This window comes from Melitaea cinxia, chromosome 2 (assembly GCF_905220565.1).
Source record: "Melitaea cinxia chromosome 2, ilMelCinx1.1, whole genome shotgun sequence".
NCBI lineage: Eukaryota > Metazoa > Arthropoda > Insecta > Lepidoptera > Nymphalidae > Melitaea > Melitaea cinxia.
The window spans coordinates 9,991,036-10,011,214 of record NC_059395.1 but is presented as its reverse complement, the minus strand read 5'-3'; the positions used below and the strand labels follow the sequence as shown (position 1 = coordinate 10,011,214).

General features: G+C 35.2%; 1 protein-coding gene across 1 annotated transcript in view; it reads right to left on the bottom strand.

Annotated features, from left to right (window-relative positions):
* The window catches only part of LOC123664466 (ATP-binding cassette subfamily C member 4-like), a 49,458-nt gene extending 31,716 nt beyond the window's left edge, over window positions 1-17,742 (bottom strand). Inside the window, exons 1-4 of the mRNA XM_045599009.1 lie at window positions 17,392-17,742; window positions 17,033-17,122; window positions 16,868-16,953; window positions 15,060-15,216 (exon numbers count right to left, since the gene is read on the bottom strand). Coding sequence (XP_045454965.1) covers window positions 15,060-15,216; window positions 16,868-16,953; window positions 17,033-17,109 — 320 coding nt within the window. The 5' untranslated portion in view covers window positions 17,110-17,122; window positions 17,392-17,742. The remainder of the gene's footprint in view (window positions 1-15,059; window positions 15,217-16,867; window positions 16,954-17,032; window positions 17,123-17,391) is intronic.
* Window positions 17,743-20,179: the final 2,437 nt, after the last annotated feature.

The window sequence follows — 20,179 nt, the reverse complement described above, 5'->3', positions numbered from 1 at the left end:
AAGCCCACATAATTAAAATGTCATTTAAATGTATTTTTACTTTTGAATCAACCACTTACTTCGTTGACGTCAACGAAGTAATTACAATGTTTGTAATCATATATATTGTTAGCATAATCTCGATTATTTTAATATGTTTCGTGACGTCGTGCAACAGTGTTAATAAAAATAGTTCCCTACCCGCTAATACGTTTTGTAACGTCATGCAACAACGTCAATAAAAGCAGTCCCTACCCGTTCAGAGGGCTCTTTTGCTTCTCGGCTTTCGGAACGATAGGTCGTTGTTTCATGACGAGTGCGTTGATCATTTTTATATTCAAAGTCACGGGTGTTTGCTTGGTTAATTTAAATTGTAATTCTCGGTCATTATTTTCGATTAAGTTAGTGGTTAAGGTTAATTTCGTGATAATTGTTATATTTGTAAAAATGAGTAATAAATAGAAGTTAAGTGTTCGGTTTTCTGTCTTTTTTTTTAAATAAATAAGTGTGTTTCTCCTAAAATCAGAAGTGGGATTGCTCCTTACGACACCACTTCATAAGCAAACAGCCGTTAATTTGAAATCGTTATGCCGCGTTCACGATCGTGCGGTTCGTGTTCACATAGTCGATCAGGCAGGATTCCTAGCCGTGAAAATAGGCAGTCCCGCGGTAAATCTATAAGGAACGAACAAACGCGCAATAGGCCGTCACGGGTAAATCGCCGTCGTCATAGATCGCGAAGTGAATCTGACGATGAAAGGTTATCTCAGGTGTGTGCAATCGTCGCGAGTGGGCGCTGTGTCAACTTACTGAACGTTCCCTGCGACCACGCAGGCTGTGTTCGGAGAATCGCGAACGGTTATCACGCAGTAGCAGTGAGTATTCGTTACTTTCGGGTAGATATCGTTCGCGCAGTGATAGTAGTTCAATTAATCATACGATAAATGCGATTACGACTCGTCTGTCTGCTACCGAGCAATCGACAGTCAACTCATCACGAAATTTGTTGCAAACTTACGTACGAAACTGGTAACGTATCTGTAGTGGAGAACGATGCGTCCACGAGAGCCGCAGAGTTATGTGTCAAATTTTGATCCAGCTGTACAACATTTTAGAGCGTGGTATAGTGAAGTTGACGTGAAGTAGACGTGTTATAGAGAAGATTTTGAGGGCTTATCGCGAGTCGCTAATTGTTTTAAGGGTGATGCCAAGACTTGATTAAACGAATGGACCAGTAATGATCGTTCGTCGTTCAATTTCTGTCGCGAGTTTAGGTCGTGTGGGTGGTTGTTTACGGGATGAAGCGCGGTCGTGGTTGAGTGATTGTGTGACGCGGGGTCGTTGTGTCCTCGTTGCATGGACTCAGCTGCCGTTTCGTTCGACGTTATGGGTGCCGACTCTAACAATGAAGATCTAAATCGTAACGTGTAATAAGTACTCAATGAATGTAGGTAGTAGTGCCAATGCGTGCGTTATTTTTGGTTGAGAGGGTCATAAAAAGTGGCATTGGCCCAAGAAGGTTAAGGTTTCTAATACCACGCGTCTCTCTGAAAAACCAGTCATACGTTCTGATGTCTACAGATAAACTATCTCATATCTCAATTTGTTGGTAAATATTTTAATTTTAACAGAGTACCCTACTCCTACTACCTATCGTTGTTGCGTGGAATAGGAAGTCAGGATATCGAGGCGACATCATATGTAACGAGTGTTGTTGATTTTCCAAAATTAAGCCTTGAAGTAGATTTGAACGTTGTTTGTTCAGAGTGTATTAACGCTTCAATCTCAATTAGCACTGATGCACTTAATCGCAAGGGGGTAAAATACACTCGAACTGACGATGATCGTATAAGTGGAGCCGTGTTCGTCACTCCAGAGCGACATTATAAAAATGCCCTAGGGTCTGGCTAATGCTCCAGTGGTGTATCGGAGAATTGTAACTAAAATGCTTGAGTCCCTGATAGATTATGGGAAGGTCCTTACGTATATTGATGATGTTTTAATTTTGTCTGGCGCGGTGGATGGGGGCTTACAATGTTTACGAGAGGTTCTAACCACACTTAAGGACGTCGGGTTTTCGGTTAACCTCAAGAAGTGTAACTTTTTGGAAACAGGTGGAATATCTTGGTTGATTAATTCACCAAGGTCAGGTGAGGCCGAGCTTTAGTAAAATTGAGGCACTTATTCAGTCACCAAAGCCTACCAACGCAAGAGAGGTTAACCAATTTCTAGGTCTTATAGGCTATATCTGTATTGCCAAATTATTAAGAAACGGCGAATCTTTGCTGTAGAGGACCTTGTCTTTGTGATTAAAATCTAGCAAGCACTTACAGTGTGCTTAGCGCACTCCCGCATAACCGATACGAGTTGAAGTTGCTGGCAGGCTCCTATGGTAAGACAATACGAGCAGCCTCTGAACACATGGTTCAGTGGCTCGGTGAGTGGACGCCGGACACGTGCTTCGTATTCTTCGATAGCGGTTGGTATACACCGCCATGGTAGCAGTACGGGTAAGCAAACGTGGAGCCTCTGCTATTATTATCATTACAGCCTATACAGTCCACTGCTGGACACGGGCCTCCACAAGTTTGCGCCAAGCGTGGCGTGAACTCGTGTGTTTGGCCCGTGGTCGCCACGCTGGCTGGGTTCGTGGCCGCGGGGCTGGTTTTGCCGCGCCGGGGGCGCTGCTGCCCATCTTCGGCCTGTGTATTTCGGGGCCAGCGGTTGGATGGTTGTCCCGCCACCGGTCGGCTTTTTGGGTTCCATGGTGGTGGCGGAACTGTGTTGTCCCTTGGTCGCCTCTTACGACACCCGCGGGAAGAGAGGGGGTGGCTATGTTCCTTAGTACCGTAGCCACACAGTACTATATTTACACTGCTATATTTTTCATGAATTAGCAAGCTAACCAATTGCCGTATTTTACAGCAATGTACATGAATAGTGTGGTATGTGAGATGCCTTTACGTGTGGTCACGCGTGTCGGCGTAGTCATGCGTTTGGTTGCTCCGTATATGGGTGCGGCGTGGTGCGGAGCTGTACACATGCGATGGCACTTGCACGTTGCTGGCACGACGTGACAAAATGACCGTTTTGTTATTTGAGACAAGCGTAATACTGCCTCTGTCTGCTTTCTGTGATGGGTATTGCGTAATACAGCCTCTGCCCAAGGGATATCGCGTAATACTGCCTCTGTCCCTGGATCACATCGTGGGTATCGCGTAATACTGCCTCTGCCCGTAAGATAAAGTAAATGTTGTGTGATGGGTATTGCGTAATACAGCCTCTGCCCAAGGGATATCGCGTAATACTGCCTCTGTCCCTGGATCACCTGATGGATATCGCGTAATACTGCCTCTGTCCGTTGATTACATAGTGGATATCGCGTAATACTGCCTCTGTCCCTGGATCACATAGTGGATATCGCGTAATACTGCCTCTGTCCCTGGATCATATAGCGGATATTGCGTAATACTGCCTCTGTCCGTTGATCACATAGTAGGTATCGTGTAATGCTGCCTCTGTCCGTTGATCACATAAGTCTGCTACAGATGATGAATGTGACAATGCTCAGCTTGGGCCTTCGACGGCTCCCGCTACTGCTTCCCCAGGAGTTCTCCCTGGAGACGGCGAGCTCGAGTCCTTATCAGCGTCCACCGACTAGCCAGCGTTCGTGGTGAAAATGTGCACCGGGGACGGCGCACTGTCAGGAGAGGCCGTGTTAGCATAATCTCGATTATTTTAATATGTTTCGTGACGTCGTGCAACAGTGTTAATAAAAATAGTTCCCTACCCGCTAATACGTTTTGTAACGTCATGCAACAACGTCAATAAAAGCAGTCCCTACCCGTTCAGAGGGCTCTTTTGCTTCTCGGCTTTCGGAACGATAGGTCGTTGTTTCATGACGAGTGCGTTGATCATTTTTATATTCAAAGTCACGGGTGTTTGCTTGGTTAATTTAAATTGTAATTCTCGGTCATTATTTTCGATTAAGTTAGTGGTTAAGGTTAATTTCGTGATAATTGTTATATTTGTAAAAATGAGTAATAAATAGAAGTTAAGTGTTCGGTTTTCTGTCTTTTTTTTTAAATAAATAAGTGTGTTTCTCCTAAAAATATATATAATACTATCTGTACCATGCGCGCGTTGTTACGCTTTTTTTTTTGGTCATACAACTCAGAAATCTTTTTGGGCTCATGCACAACACTTTGCTGAAGATCATGACATGATTAAATGCATAGTTTACGATTCTAAAAGGACATACAGACACATTCATTTTTATTAATATATAGACGAAGATGTATTGTTTAAGTTTTACTGCGATTATCGTTTTGAGACTGCGGTATTTCTACCAGGTTTGGGACGTCAAGGTCACGGAACCAGTCGACCAAGAGATATATCAGGAAATTCAAAATGATAAATGCGGTATATTCCGTTTAACATAAGTTAAAATATTATGCGATAAACTAATATTAACACAGTGTCTTTTGAATCTCCACATCTATTCATCGTCGTCATCATCATCACTTCAGCCTATCGCATTCAACTGCTGGACATAGGCCTCCACAAGTTCGCGCTAAAAATGGCGTGAACTCATGTGTGCCATATCCCATAATCACCACGCGGGGCAGGCGGGTTGGTGACCGCAGGGCTGGCTTGATTTGTCGCACCGAAGACGCTGCTGCCCGTTTTCGGCCTATGTATTTCAAAGCCAGTAGTTGGATGGTTATCCCGCCATCGGTTGACTTTTTAAGTTCCAAGGTGGTAATCGAACTGTGTTGTTATACCATATTGTGTATTAAATAATATTTTATAATATGGCTTTATAGCCAGCCCTGCGGTCACCAACCCGCCTTTTTTTACGTGGGTAAAATCTTCTATGGATACCCTACAGCGCGGGGGCGCCAGAGGGTTATGTCAGACTCCTACTGACTAAAAAACCACCACGTGTGAGCAGTCGTCCGCCTGGATGGGGCGAGATGGGGTCGCGCTAGCATTCGCCACCTCGCCCCGGGTCACCAACCCGCCTGTCCAGCGTGGTGACTATGGCAAAATACATGAGTTCACGCCATTTTTGGCTCGACTTTGTGGAGGCCTATGTCCAGCAGTAGACTGCGAAAGGCTGAACTGATGATGATGAACTGATTAAGTAATAAAATTTATTGACCGCTGGAAGCAGCCCAGATAAGTTATAGTTTTAGATTAAAATAGAAATTAAGAATAGAATTTATAATTGAATTGTCGATTGTGATCTAGGGTATTATGGGACTGACATTTACAGCTTAGCTGTAAAATTTCCCAAATTCAAAATTAGATTTAATACCGTAACCACACAGCAAATTTGGTATTGGATATTCAGGGAAAATGGATATTAGGTTCTGTAAAGGAAAAATGAATAGTAAACGATATATATGAATAAATAAATCAACAGATGACTTCTCATGTAACGCAAATTTCTGGCAACAATTTTGTTTTAGCAAGATAATATAAAATGTGCTGTGTGGCTACGGCACTAAAGAATTTAGCCACCCCCTCTCTTCCCGTGGGTGTCGTAAGAGGCGACTAAGGGATAACAAGGTTCCACAACCACCTTGGAACTTAAGAAACCGACCGATGGCGGGATAACCATCCAACTGCTGGCTTTGAAATACACAGGCCGAAGACGGGCAGCAGCGTCTTCGGTGCGACAAAACCAGTACTGCGGTCACCAACCCGCCTGCCCAGCGTGGTGACTATGGGCAAAACACATGAGTTTACGCCATTTTGGCACGAACTTGTGGAGGCCTATGTCCAGCAGTGGACTGTATAGGCTGTAATGATGATGATGATGATGATGATGATGATGATGATGATGATGATGATGATGATGATGATGATGATGATGATGATGATGATGATGAAGATAATACCAGTTTTCACCGAGCACAGGTGGTTAGAATATTTGGCTGAAAAAAATATTCAAATTCTTGAATTAATTCAGATTATTACAGTGACTTGAACACCATTTCAAATTGTTGAGGAGATTTATTATGAGTTGTCTATCGCTGATCAAGACAATTTACTACAGTCGTAGAGTTGAAGAAGGTACAACTAAAGAGCTATATGACAGTTTAGCAAATCAAATGATTGAAGTATAATAAGTAAAAGTGGATCGACTGAATAATAATTAAATCAACAAAGTCGTTTTTTGACATATTTCTCTTGAGTTTTTTTGTTTACTTTTAATTGCCTGGGTTATAATTTTTTTTTTTCGCCGCAAAACTCAATATCATCTGTGTATTTATTTATTTTTATTTAAGAAATAATATATGTATAATATAATAAACTTAATAGCACGCTAATTTTGTGTATTAGTGATACGTTAATATAACTATAATTCTTTAGCAGATATTACAAAATAAGATGGGATGCTAGCGGAGTGTAATAAACATTAGAAAAAATTCTAAGTAATCAACTTGCATCAGGGGACCTCCTCGCCTTTGGAACAATAAGTAGACGAAACAGCGCGGTTTATCTATTTTAAGTATAATAATTGTAAAGTTATGAAATTATAATTTTTTTGTAATTCCAATTTTTATTTGTTTTTAAAGTTCACCTAGCAAACTGCCAATAAAAAGATGCGACATCTCGCTATGAATAACAAAAATAATACTATTTAAGTAATCATAGGTGATACCGAGTAAGTACACGAGTAATAAGTATTACAATATATCCTTTAACTTCATTGGTGGTATCTGCTTGATTTTAAACTCCTTTGGTAGAAAATCTGTTTATAGAGGTCGCAAAAATCCAGGGTCGACATACTCATGGCTGCGACATAATCAGGGCAGCCCCTGTCTAATCGTTTAAACATAAGAAATGCCAGACATAAGGACACAACGAGCCTTTATTCAGCCCCAAAGTAACAGTATTCATCGGCAAGCAAAAAATATCGATTCAACATGGAATTTTCGAACTGAATCGAGGGAACGGATTAAGGTATTCTACTAATCTTCCTAATATTACAAATACGAAAGTTTGTGTTAATAGATGGATGGATACTTGTTACTCTTTCTCGCATTAACTATTTAACTGGTTGTATTAAAACTAGTAGAATATATATCTACTTAAATATCTATTGGTACTACTACTTACAAACCCATTACCACGCAATAATAAACGGTTTTTAAGTTTAGTTAGATATTATGCTGTCTCAGACAATCACGAAGACAAACGTCATAACCACAACAAATATCTATGACCTATACCAACATTAATTTGTCACAACGATCAACCCAATAACGTTAACGAACCAAACAATTGCTATAAACAACTACACTAACGCATCGACAAACTTGTACGAACTTGATTGTTTCGAATATAAATGTAGATTACATTTTTATCTTTCTTGCTGAAGTGGTACAATAACATTTATTAGTTTGGCTTGGAATTGACACAATATAAATAAATAAAAATGCGTGCGTACAAAGTACAAATGTCGGAAGTGAAACTTCATTGGCAAACTAATTTTTAAGTCTCGTTTATATTTATACAAATCTAAAGCTTTAGGTTTCCGTTCCAGCGCCATCGACAAAAACGTTGTCGCAGTGTTGCAAAAGTGTAAAATTAAAAATCGGTATATTTGGCTCCGAAAAATCGGTAGAAATCGGTAGATTTTTACTCGGAGTAAAACAAAAGTATTTTAAGTCAATAATGCGTTCATTTATTTAAATTTATTCCGTTAAATTAAATCAAATTCTTTATTTGCATGAATATAGTTAATACATAAGGTGTTATTAGTTAGAATGTCTCATATAATCTACCTTAAACGGCATGCAAATTTTTGTTCCATTTTTAATTATGATTATTTTACATTACAGAAAAAGTAAATACTCAAAAGCGTATACGTTTTATCACTAAGAAACATTAATTATAGAAGTAGTCCATACAAGCATCATAATTACAAACAAATCAAAGATAATAATTGCATAATTTCATTCTTCACAGCAACTGCTAAATTGCTAATAATGAAACAGATTACTAGTATTCCCGAATTCCCGTGGGAGCAATAGAATAGCACATTGCCGTGAAAGAAGTATAATCATTACAGCCTATACAGTCCACTGCTGGACATAGGCCTCCACAAGTTTACGCCAAAAATAGCGTGAACTCATGTCTTTTGCCCATAGTCACCACGCTGGACAGGCGGGTTGGTGACCGCAGTACTGGCTTTGTCGCACCGAAGACGCTACTGCCCGTCTTCGGCCTGTGTATTTCAAAGCCAGCAGTTGGATGGTTATCCCGCCATCGGTCGGCTTCTTCGGTTCCAAGGTGGTCGTGGAACCTTGTTATCCCTTAGTCGCCTCTTACGACACCCACGGGAAGAGAGGGGGTGGCTAAATTCTTTAGTGCCGTAGCCACACAGCACAAAAGAAAGAGTATAAATTAGCGATGAATTCGCTTAACACTTCACAAAATTTTGCAACTACATTTAATTTGTTAAATGCGAATTGAATCTTCCCATGTCAATAATGAATCCGAATACTAATCCTAATCCATCGATATAATCCAAAAATAATCCATCACTAGTCTTATACCTAATTCAAGAAACAAACCCGAAGAAAGTTATCTTCAGGGATTTTCCCTTGTATACTCACCAGACAATAATAAACTCTATTATATGACGTGTTAGTACAATTTGTTTTAACACACCGCGGATTTGAACGGTCATATTCGACGTCGTGGGAAGAATTTCGGGAAGTCCCCGTGCATTGATTTTGTGTTACCGTTTTCTTTTAGTGTTACCGTATTAAGAATATTATTTTACCTTTTTTTTTAGAAAATTATTTTACATTAGTTGAAAATTCAAAAATTCGGTAGATAGCACTACTAAATCGGTATATCGGTAGACAAGGGCCAAAATCGGTAGATCTACCGATAAATCGGTAGCTTTTGCAACGCTGCGTTGTCGTTTTATCCGTAAACATTTTACCCTCATGCGCCTAAATAAGAAGTTTCACTTCAAATTATTTCTACAATACGACATTGTAATATGTTAGTTTACAATCTATAATGTGATTTTGTTTATTGTTATTTTGTATTTTTGAAATTAAATAAATAAATATGAAATTTGATACAATTCCACTGACTATATATTTTTTAAGGCAGCCTGTAAAAGAGCACACGGATCACTTGATGGTCAGTGATTATTGCAATCGGTAAACACTTTTAGTCACAAGAGTATATTACTACGGATGCCAGGATATGTTTTAACGGTTGCTGACAAAACTATCTGACATATAACGGTGCTCAACAGGTATAGATTCAAGACATATTTTTTGTTTCGTTATAATCAAAGTTTACTTTATCTGTCAAATATGTGTGGAACCAAAGAGCAACACGGAGGGGAGTAGCCATTGCGTCTGCTACCGATACAAAATTGTCTGTCATTTTTTGCGGGGGGAAATTACACACATGCACACTTTATCTAATTCCCACACAAAAATAATCGTCTGTCACTACGAAACTCACACATACTAAATTAAAATCACACTTACATTTTTCACACACACATAGATACATTCTGTGTCATTACAGTATAATGACAAGCCGCAACTACACTGAAAAATTTCTTACAGCCATTGTTGTAACAACTGTCGATATCCATTATCGATAAATTCAAGTACTCGGTTAGGGAAATAAGGTTTTTAAAGTGATACAAAGGTAAGATGTTATTATAAAAATAGGCTTAATTTATTATATACTACAAATCAAACATCTTCATGTAAAATAAACGATTATAAAGAGTAAAGATTTGATTGTTTGTTTGTTAGCATTAAATAGGCTCCGAAATTACTGGACCGATTCAAAAAATTATTTCACCGTTGAGAAGCTACATAATCCTTGAGCGACATAGGTTATACTATATTTTCAAAAATATTAGGGATCCTTACTAAAACTCCAATAATGTAAGCCAAGGGATAAAAAAAAATAACCTAAAAAATTCCTTACATTGCGTACACTGCAAAAACTAATGATTCATTCATATCACTACTATGACTAAGGTGAACCATATCTTGATTACCTTGTACATGAGACAAAAAAAACTTACGGGACAAAAACAGTGTCGCGTTAGTGTTGGTTTGGTGCCCTCGACTAATCCTTCTATTGTTCGCCAACACTTAAAAGTTAGCGGTATTGATATGATCTGAACAAATTACACTATTTTTTGTGGTGTTCCAGGTTAATCTGTTATTACCATTTTTTTCCATGTATCCCTTAAATTTGGATTTTTAGAAAACCTGCCAAATTTTTATATAAAACATTATGGTGGAAGTTCACATTAAGTAATTCTAGTAAAATGTATTAATACTCATAATACGTGTATTATATTTAATTTAATGCAATTTTATTATATAACTATGTTTATTAAAAAAAGCTAGCAATATAATATTTTAAATAAATCAAAATCTCAAAAATGTCTGTCTCCTCTTTTGCCTTTGCCATTTTTATCGATAACCATCTACAAACAAACCGGTAACAACACTATCGCTCGGCGACAGTGACTTCTCGGAAATAGACTCCGATCAGTCGCTCGACTGATCCGCATATTGTATGCGGGCGAGCGGCCTGTGTTGGTAAACAAATCGAGTCAACACGAACGATAATATTTGTAATTTTTAAGTTTAAAAAAGGTTTAAAAGAAGTAAACAAGTAATAATGTGATTAAAAAATACTTACGTATGAAAGGTAACGCCATGTTTTAGTAAATTTGACGTGGCAGATCTTTTTTTGCGGTAAAAAACAGAACAATTTGGCATTTTTTGAAGGACGTTGATTCAATCGCGCAACTAGATTTAGTCTAGTGATCAGTGCGGCGGCAACTAGTTTTATTGTTTGCATATGGCCATTTGGCCTTATACCTTGACAGAGGGGAACGCCTGTACATGGCTACTCCCCTCCGTGTTGCTCTTTGTGTGGAACGTACGAATTGAATGAATGTTGTAATCTATGACTTGAGGTGAAACAATCAATAACATCTGAGGGCCAATTTCACCGCCTGATAAACCATATAAGTACATTTTATGCGGGAGACGACCCTAAAAAACTTTTAATAATATAGTTGATTTCGGCTTGTACAACTAATCTTACTATATATTAATTAAAAACTTCTCATTTTACATTAATCTTTGATTGTTTTTTGTGAAACCATTTCTTTCGTGATGAACAAAGTAAAATAGAGAAAGTACTAAAACGTCCAAACAGCGGTATTTTTTTAATTAAATGTATACGTTTAGTAGGTTGCATCCTATATGTTATATAAAAAAGAGGCTTTTGCCCAGCAGTTAGACGTTTAGGTACTGGTTGTTTTAGCTGAGCTCAGCTCCGTCGATATCACAGTCGATGTAATTGGTATTACTTTTACTACCTAGTTAGCAACGTTTTATTTGATACACTAAGAATAATATTTTTTATCTTTATGTTGTGTATATGTAAACAAGTGAGCAGCCACATGAATTTTTTCAAGTAGTTCTTTACTTGCTTGTCGTCTCTGCCTAGCTGTTGCATGCGCCTTCTTTCGCATAAATAATAAATCGTACGAATATTGTCATATTCCGTACGTTAAGCTATCAAAAGGGATCAATTTCAGAGTGATGTTTAACTAACAATAACACTAAAAGACTCCCGGTTTCCACCAAACAAACTCTTAGGCTTTGTGATATTAGGATAGATAACGTTACCTACATGTTATCAATTTTAGACTCATTACTGAAGTCTAAATTATAATCGTAAAATACGTTAGAATGAAATCGTTTTATGAGCGCTTTCGTTTTGTAATATATTTTTTATGTAAATTTATAACCATCCTAATTCCTTAGTATGAGAATAAGTATATTTTCGCTAATTTTTAATTTCATTGTAGATACATTCTTGTATTTATTTTATTAACAACATATTGTTATTACGAGTAGGTATTTACTGATTTCAATATTAATTTCAAACATTTTTGACAAATGAATGATAATTTATTATAGTGTTAAAAACTACAGTTATCTTTTTATTTTCATTTCAGTGCACATACAAATTTCTACTAAAATTAATAACCAAAACAATATATATATATAAACATAATCTATTATAATACAAAAACTAATGTGAAGGATGATTTAAATGGCCCCCAAGCCTCTACACAACGCCACCATTTTTTTCTGGGTCTCTTACCGCCCCCTTTAGGCCTGCAGCGCCCACAAGGGGCCGTTATCGCCCACTTTGGGAAAGGCTGATCTGGACCATTTTGCGGTCAGAGGTCTTGATATTGTGTCATAAAATTCGTCTTTTGCGTTACGAGTATAATGATCTTATTAAATTGTTTTCGTATTATACTAATAATTTAAAACACCGTATGTAAACAATGTTTAGTATCATATCACCTTGTCCTTTAATCAGAACAGCAAACATTAACCCGATGCATAACGTAAATAAATAATTAATACATAATCTATACAAATAAATAAAATTGAAGTGTTTGTTTGTAATATTAAAATAACCGCTTTTAACTAATTTCATATGTATGTTATACACGGTACATATACCAAAATAGCATTTTTTATAATTTTTGTCTGTCTGTCTGTTTGTTCCGGCTAATCTCTGAAACGGCTGGACCGATTTTGACAGGACTTTCACTAGCAGATAGCTGATGTAATAAGGAGTAACTTAGGCTACGTTTATTTTAGATATTTTTTTTTTATTTTATAACTGCGAACTGAACAACAATTATTTTGTTAAATTCAACGCGGACGAAGTCGCGAGCACAGCTAGTTTTGATAATAAAGTCTCATTACAAAACTTGAAATCATCTATCTATTAATCAAGACTAGTGGTCGCCCAGAGGTCGAAATTCGACCATAATTAAAAATTTAAATTAAAGAAAACTAAAACATTATGAAAATAATGAACCTTTAAAAAAAAATAATTAGACTGCAGACTTTGACAATCAACAAATAATATGCGTTTGTGTGTCAAATACATGGTAGTGTGTAATGTTTTTTTTATTGATTTAATATATTTTTATGCATTACTCTAAAAAAATATATTAGGATTCTGGATTCCTTCTCTATAAAAACTATAAGTGTACGAAATTTCGTACTCCTTCGTCTGCGCAATTTTCGTAAAAAGGGGTACAAAGTTTTTTCTTCACGTATTAATATATAGATAGATAAAAAATACCGAAACGTATGTACGTGCATAACTTGCGAACAACTGTATCACATACAATTAAATAATAATTATTGTTCGTTGGTCAGGACAAGATATATATTTTGTATAAATATATTTTGTATGTGTTTAGATATGTGTCTATATGTTTATGTAGGCATATACCGTTTAAATGTGTTGTAAATTAATTTAATTAATTGCACGAATTCGGGTCAACTAGTTTCAAAGGCTTTCACAGTTATTTATTATTGAGTTATTAAATTTATTTATTTTTTCTTTTCTTTAATTCTTTTAATGTTTATTATATGGAAATAGGGCCTTTGCCTAACAGTGGAATGTTACAATATGATTTATAATTGTTATATTTTATCTTAATTAATAAGCTTCCTATTAGAAAGTTAGACACATCGTCGTCGATAAAATATTTATATTTTAGTTTTATTAACCGACTTCAAAAGGAAGAGAATCTCAGTTCGACTGTCTTTTAATGTTTTATCATATAACCTTTAACTGGATGTACACACATTTGTTTGTATGTGATGTTAAGATTTTTTTTTTAAATAAAGCTTGTGCTTGTCGTGGTGTAGTGTTTATTTACAAATAGTTTTTGAGTTACGTATATTACGTATATTATACGTACTATTGTACGTATTTGATTGATTATTTTATCGACTACCTACGTTGATGATGTTCTCATTTTATTACTTATCGATGTAAGCGGAAGTCGATTTTTTGTTTGTGAACAAACAAGACAATTGTTTGTACAAATGTGTTTTATATTTAAAAAAAAAACGGTTTATTATTTTCGCTCGCTTCGTCTTATATGACAAATTATTAACCATATATAAATAAAGCTTTACAAACGGATCACTTACCAACGACTAAGGTCAAAGCGGACAAAACCGCGTTAATTGACTGGTAAAAGAATTAGGTAACAAAAAAATGAACATTTAAAACATAATTATTATTATGAATCCTCATATTTTTTTAATAATATACTATATATATAATATATTATATACTATATGTCAAACATTTTAGTGAAGTTTTCATTGTTTTTCGAACCTCGTAGAATTAAAAAAAAAAAAACGTGTGCCTTAGAGACCACGACTGAAGTAAAACTTCTTTGGAACTGTCTGAAATATACGAAACGTAACTGGCTTTGGGAAAAAGCAAGAGAGAAAGAAAATGTGTGCTAGCCTCTCTCTCTTACTCAATCGCCTCGTCCGATCACACTTTTCGTAACGCTCTTGTCACGCATTCACCAGCTAACTCCCCAAGTCAAGCGTGTTTAAAGAAGTTTTACTTCAAAAATTCATAATTATTGGTGTTTTTCGTATCTATGTGATTATATTTATCACTCCGGTAACAGCAACGCAAACACAGCATAACTTTACCTCGGGAGGTTGAAAATCGATAGATTTATGATATCAATATATACATCAGACTATGTTTAGTGTTAATACAACGATATTTAAAAAATAGCATCGTAATTATTGTAATAAAAAATCAAAATTTAAAAATATAAAACGCCATTTTATAAGACGTCTTACTTAAATGATTACCTACCTACCTATTAATAGTTCATACATAGTTTTACTATATAGTTTTTAATATCTGTGTTTTATTGCCCCAAACGTGTAGCTTTTAAATAATACACATATTATTTACATACTGTTTATAACAATAACGTTTAAAAAACTTGTCATAAATGATTTTTTATTCCCGTTTTAAAATTCAATTTTAAAAAGAAAACACGAAAAAAATATAATGGCCTAAACTCACAAACACGTCATTTACGTAAATTTATTACAAAAAAAAAAATAAGTTCATGACTATGCATTAATATTGTTTTGATTTAACGTTGCCTTTTAATAAAAATAACTTACCGAATACCGCATTCCATGAAAAAGAGGACGAATCCGTAGAGCATGCATCGCGCGGCATACGCTTTTAATATAACTCTAAGGAGGCTTGGAGTGCGTTTTCCTTGCGCACGCTCCACTTCCTCTTCCCATAGACGAGCGAACTTGTCTCCAAGTGGACCTGATTGAAATTATTATTTTCTAATACAATTTATTGTACATTAATGCAAATATTACATAGAAAACAGAATACAACAAAGTATCATTAGGTACGAAGGACAGCTTTATTCCTGAAAAGCGATCTTATACCAGACAACCTCAAAACCGACCAAAACCCCGCGGGAGCCTTTAGCCGCTTTAATTGGAGGGTCCCGGATCTGCTGGCAATAGGATTCCTCCAGCGACAGGCTGGCCTCGGCGAAAAGACCAGACTTCTCCTCCATGGGGACTTTCCGGCTCACCATACCAGACAACCTCCATTAGGTTAATGGTAATCCTTACTAATATTATAAATGCGAAAGTAACTCTGTCTATCTGTCGCGCTTTCACGCCACAACTACTGAACCGATTTAAATGAAATTTGGTAGACAGAGAGAGCCTGAGAAAGGACATAGGCTACTTTTTAATGCGAAAAAGGGGTGTAAGGGGTTGAAAGGTGCGGGTGAAAATTTGTATGGAAGTATCGTCATTTTTAGAGCTAAAAGCTTGAAACTTATTTTTAGGCTGTTGATTCGAAATAAATAAACATGACATTCAAAGTTTGTAAAATTTTTACCCTCAAGGGTTAAAATAACAATAGGAATAGAGGATGAAAATTTGTATGGAAATATGTAAGGTGAATGTTTCATAAATTTACCACAAGAAACAAACATGTTTTCTGATGTCCAAAATAAACCAAAAGATATATAAAAAAAAATGCTGTCTAAAGTCACTATTAGACGCGGACGAAGTCACGGGCACATCTCTAATACAAAACAATAAGCTTTAATAAAGACTTTAAATTAAACCATACAATCATATTATATTGCATCCGTGGTAAAACCGCGAGATAACAAACATATACTTAAATATCCTGTCTAATTAAAAACAAGCACTTGACCATATTAATTGAAAAATTGGCAATTTAACAGAAATTTACATCAAGATAGTTCAAATTAAACATTTAGCTACAGTTAATGACAAAGTAATTATCAGGAATAAAAAGGTTTGAAATTAGATTACTTTTTAAGATACTACAGTTTTGTACAAAGTAAGACAATGATTAGCAACATTATGAAAATTGACTACAAATCAATATATTAACCAGACCGGTACATACTATGGCAATTGTGTAAACACATTAGACTATGTAGACATTATCATCAATCATTCATGTTGAGTGGATACAAGTTACAGCATTTAATAATATTTTTTGGTAATACTTAGATCAATTCAAGGTTATTTCTACATATTAAAACATTAATTATTTTGTGGCTTGCTATTTCAATTAACTTCATCAAACTTGATAATTAAAACTAATGAGAAATAGCTATTAAAATATCTATAACATGAATTACTTATTTAGTACATATATATAACACATAAACAATGTAATGTTTAATAATTGTTTTCAGACACACTAGTATGTGTTTGTAAGAAATGCTGTATTTAATATGAAAAACTTTTAAAAACTATTTTAATTCATCATAAATTTTATTTAATAAAAGTTAATTACATATTTTTATTATTTTGGGACTGGGACAGTGCATATTATAAAAAAAAAAAAAAAATAAAAAAAAAATATAATCAAATTTTAAATTTAATTAAAATAATAAATATGAAAACAAACTGACCTGAAGCATGTTCTTCTAAGGGTTCATACAAATCATATTCCTCAATTTCCTTCTTAAGACCACTCCAAAATATTGGTAATGTCCATCTAAATAAAATAAAAAAATTGTTTAATTATTTACTATAGTTTTTAATGTGAGTTTATTATTTATAGAATGCAAACTTACGCAAAAGTCAGTGCAGAAAGTGGATTTGCTTTAGCTCGTGGATGTGGTGGACGTCCCTTTTTTTTGGTTGATTCCATTACTTTATTTTAACTGCAAAATTTATATTACACACTAATTCTTATATTGCATTAAAAACAGTAAATTGTAGCTGTTTTGTGTAATTTATAAAAAAATAAATAAAAAAATTTCAACAACAAATCTATTTATTTGTGGGTATGTTACGTATTATTTTTAAGCTACAGAAATACGATTTTTTACAACTTTGATGTACATAAAAATCATAAGAAAAACCATATACAAAAAAATATATTGAGCATTTACTACATGTTACTTGTTTTAAAACTAAAACGACAACTTACTTTGTGTTTCTGTTTGTAAGGGGAAACTATGTTGATTAAAATCTAAACAATTGCATGGCGCCACTTCGAATAACACGAGTCTCAGTCTGTGCCAATTTATTTTATTTCTACCCTTAGAATTAATAAAGTAACTGTTAACGATATAGTTATTTGTTGCTCACAAAAAATATTTATGATAATATGTGTATAAAATGTATAAAAAAAAAAATCCGTATAAAAAACGCTATTTAGTATGAAATTTATTACAAATCGAAAACATTTGCACCGTTAAAATAACCTATTCACCACTACAGAAAAAGTACTACTAAAATGACATTTGCAGCACCTGGCACAACGAACCAATTTTTTATAACTGACAAATGACAACTAGTATTATGGCTCAGTTACACTACCTACCTCTCATTACTTAAGTGTATTTATTTTATAACGTAGATATTTATTATTTTTATTTTATATACTTATTTGTCATGATCAAAATAAAAATTCTTGTAAAAAAAGACTTAAGCTAAGTGATGTTTATTTTTTTGGTTTTGTTTCGATACCTTTTATTTGTAATTAGTGACAAATATTTGTGCTGTTTAGTCGTTTCAGCTTCTTCCGCAAAGGCTCTCACTCTTAAGGGCGTTTCCCTGAAATAAGACAGTGCAAGCGTATCAACGTAAGTTGAGTCTCACAAAAGCGCCCGTCTTATTTCGCAGGGAACCAACGTAAATCCATCAGGTTTCTTGCCATCATCGTGACTAATCCAAGTAGGCTCGATAAGAGCAGGAACGACAATGGTGGCAAAAGCTCTTTATGTTTTCAGATACAGAACCGTGGCGGGAAAATGTACCCGAATTCTTGTTGCAAGAATGATCGTATAGTTCGAAAGATTCAACCTCCTTTCCTCACGGATATTTGTGTTCAAAGCACAGTGGAGCTCCCAACCGGAGACCGACTGCAATTTTAAAACTTTCATTGTTTGAAAGTGTCCCAAGGTTTTTTTGAAGGCATTGCATGTAACCAGTGACGTCAGGTCACTATTTGACACAGCTAGAAGCCTGGCACGGTTTTTGTCACTTGTAAGATTTAGCGTCAAATTTATACAAGTATTGTGAACTAATGGCATATCTCAATTTTTTTTTATAACATTCTTTAGGATATATTGCCATTAGGATAACTTAACTTCCAATTTTCTATTGTATCTGTAATATTGAAGTACAAAACCCAAAATATGACATCATAAATTGAATAAACTTTAGATATTTATCAGTATAAGTTATCTATTCTTTCAAACTTTTGGTCCTTGTCCTTTTAGATGCAATATAATATGAAAGGAGTTGTTATTTCTTATCTGAAGTAGTTTGTTCAAAGCTTTGTTTTAATTTATTCTTACACCATATATTTGTTCTGTTATAAGGTAAACGTTACAATAATTCTAGTGTGTTACAAATTATCAGTGTATTATCGTATGATGTGTTCATGTGTGTGTTGGTAAGCTTTATATGAACCTTACCTTTAATCTTTGGTTCGTGACGGCTCCACCGACTCTTTGGCTCGACCGGTACAGTCATTGTCAAATTGACCTTTGAAGTGCCTTTGACATTGATGACAAACAAAAATAACCATATAAAGTAGGTAACCTGTTATAGTCGCTGTATACAGAGACGTCACAAAATAAGAGACCTGTTTTGACATTTACATATACCCTAGGCATAGCGTTGCCGTTGGCGCAACGGTTACAGCAATGGATTGTACCTGTTGCGCTGGCGGTTGCGGGTTCGATCCCCGCACATGACAAATATTTGTATTGGCCATACAGATGTTTGCCGTGGTCTTGGTGTTTGTGCAGTCCTTGTGGGTCTCCCCCCGTGCCTCAGAGAGCACGTTAAGCCGTCGGTCCCGGTTGTTATCATGTACACCTGATAGCGATCGTTACTCATAGTAGGGAATATATCTGCCAACCCGCATTGGAGCAGCGTGGTGGATTAAGCTCTGATCCTTCTCCTACATGGGGAAAGGGGCCTAAGCCCAGTAAAGTGAGATATTACAGGCTGAAGCGATATGCCCTACTACGTAACTTGGTACGAAACTGTAAGAAACAATGGAAGAATTATTAATAACAGTGTTTTTAAACAGTACGTAAATTTTTTGGCGTGTTGGATAATATGATAGAATATACTGGGAGTATTCTTTTCGCGCTTACTTTATAGTAGCATGCAATTTCTTAGTATTACGAAACGTCTCAAAAACAGTTACGTTCTCTTTTTTTCTCTTAATACTAGTGAAGTAACTAATTAATTACTTAAATTCACCAGATTAGATTTTTAGATCACCAGCATTAGATTTTAATCGTAATTAAATATTGTATAGTGATCTTGGTGCTTAAAGCAGCAAATAAAATTGAGATTTGTATAATAAACCGCGATAAAATCCAAAAACACATCAGAAAACTATATAAAATAAATACAAATTGACCTTTTTTACCATTGTATTATTTCAAATTACCTACAATATTAAAGTTTAAGTTAAATTTTTGATTTAAATTTTAATCAAATGCACATTACATTACGTATTCTAATCGAACAAATACTCATACAAACTTGAATCGATTTATCATGAGTATCGAATACCGAGTAGTATGGTGACTTTGCTATTTGCGTCCCGATGACAACTGTCAAAACGAGCCTATTATCTTTATATTATCTTATAATAAACTTAAATCATAAAAAATATTATATAATATGCGTTATAGTAGAAATCTAACGAAATGAAATTTTTATTTTTAACGGACACAAACAGACATTCA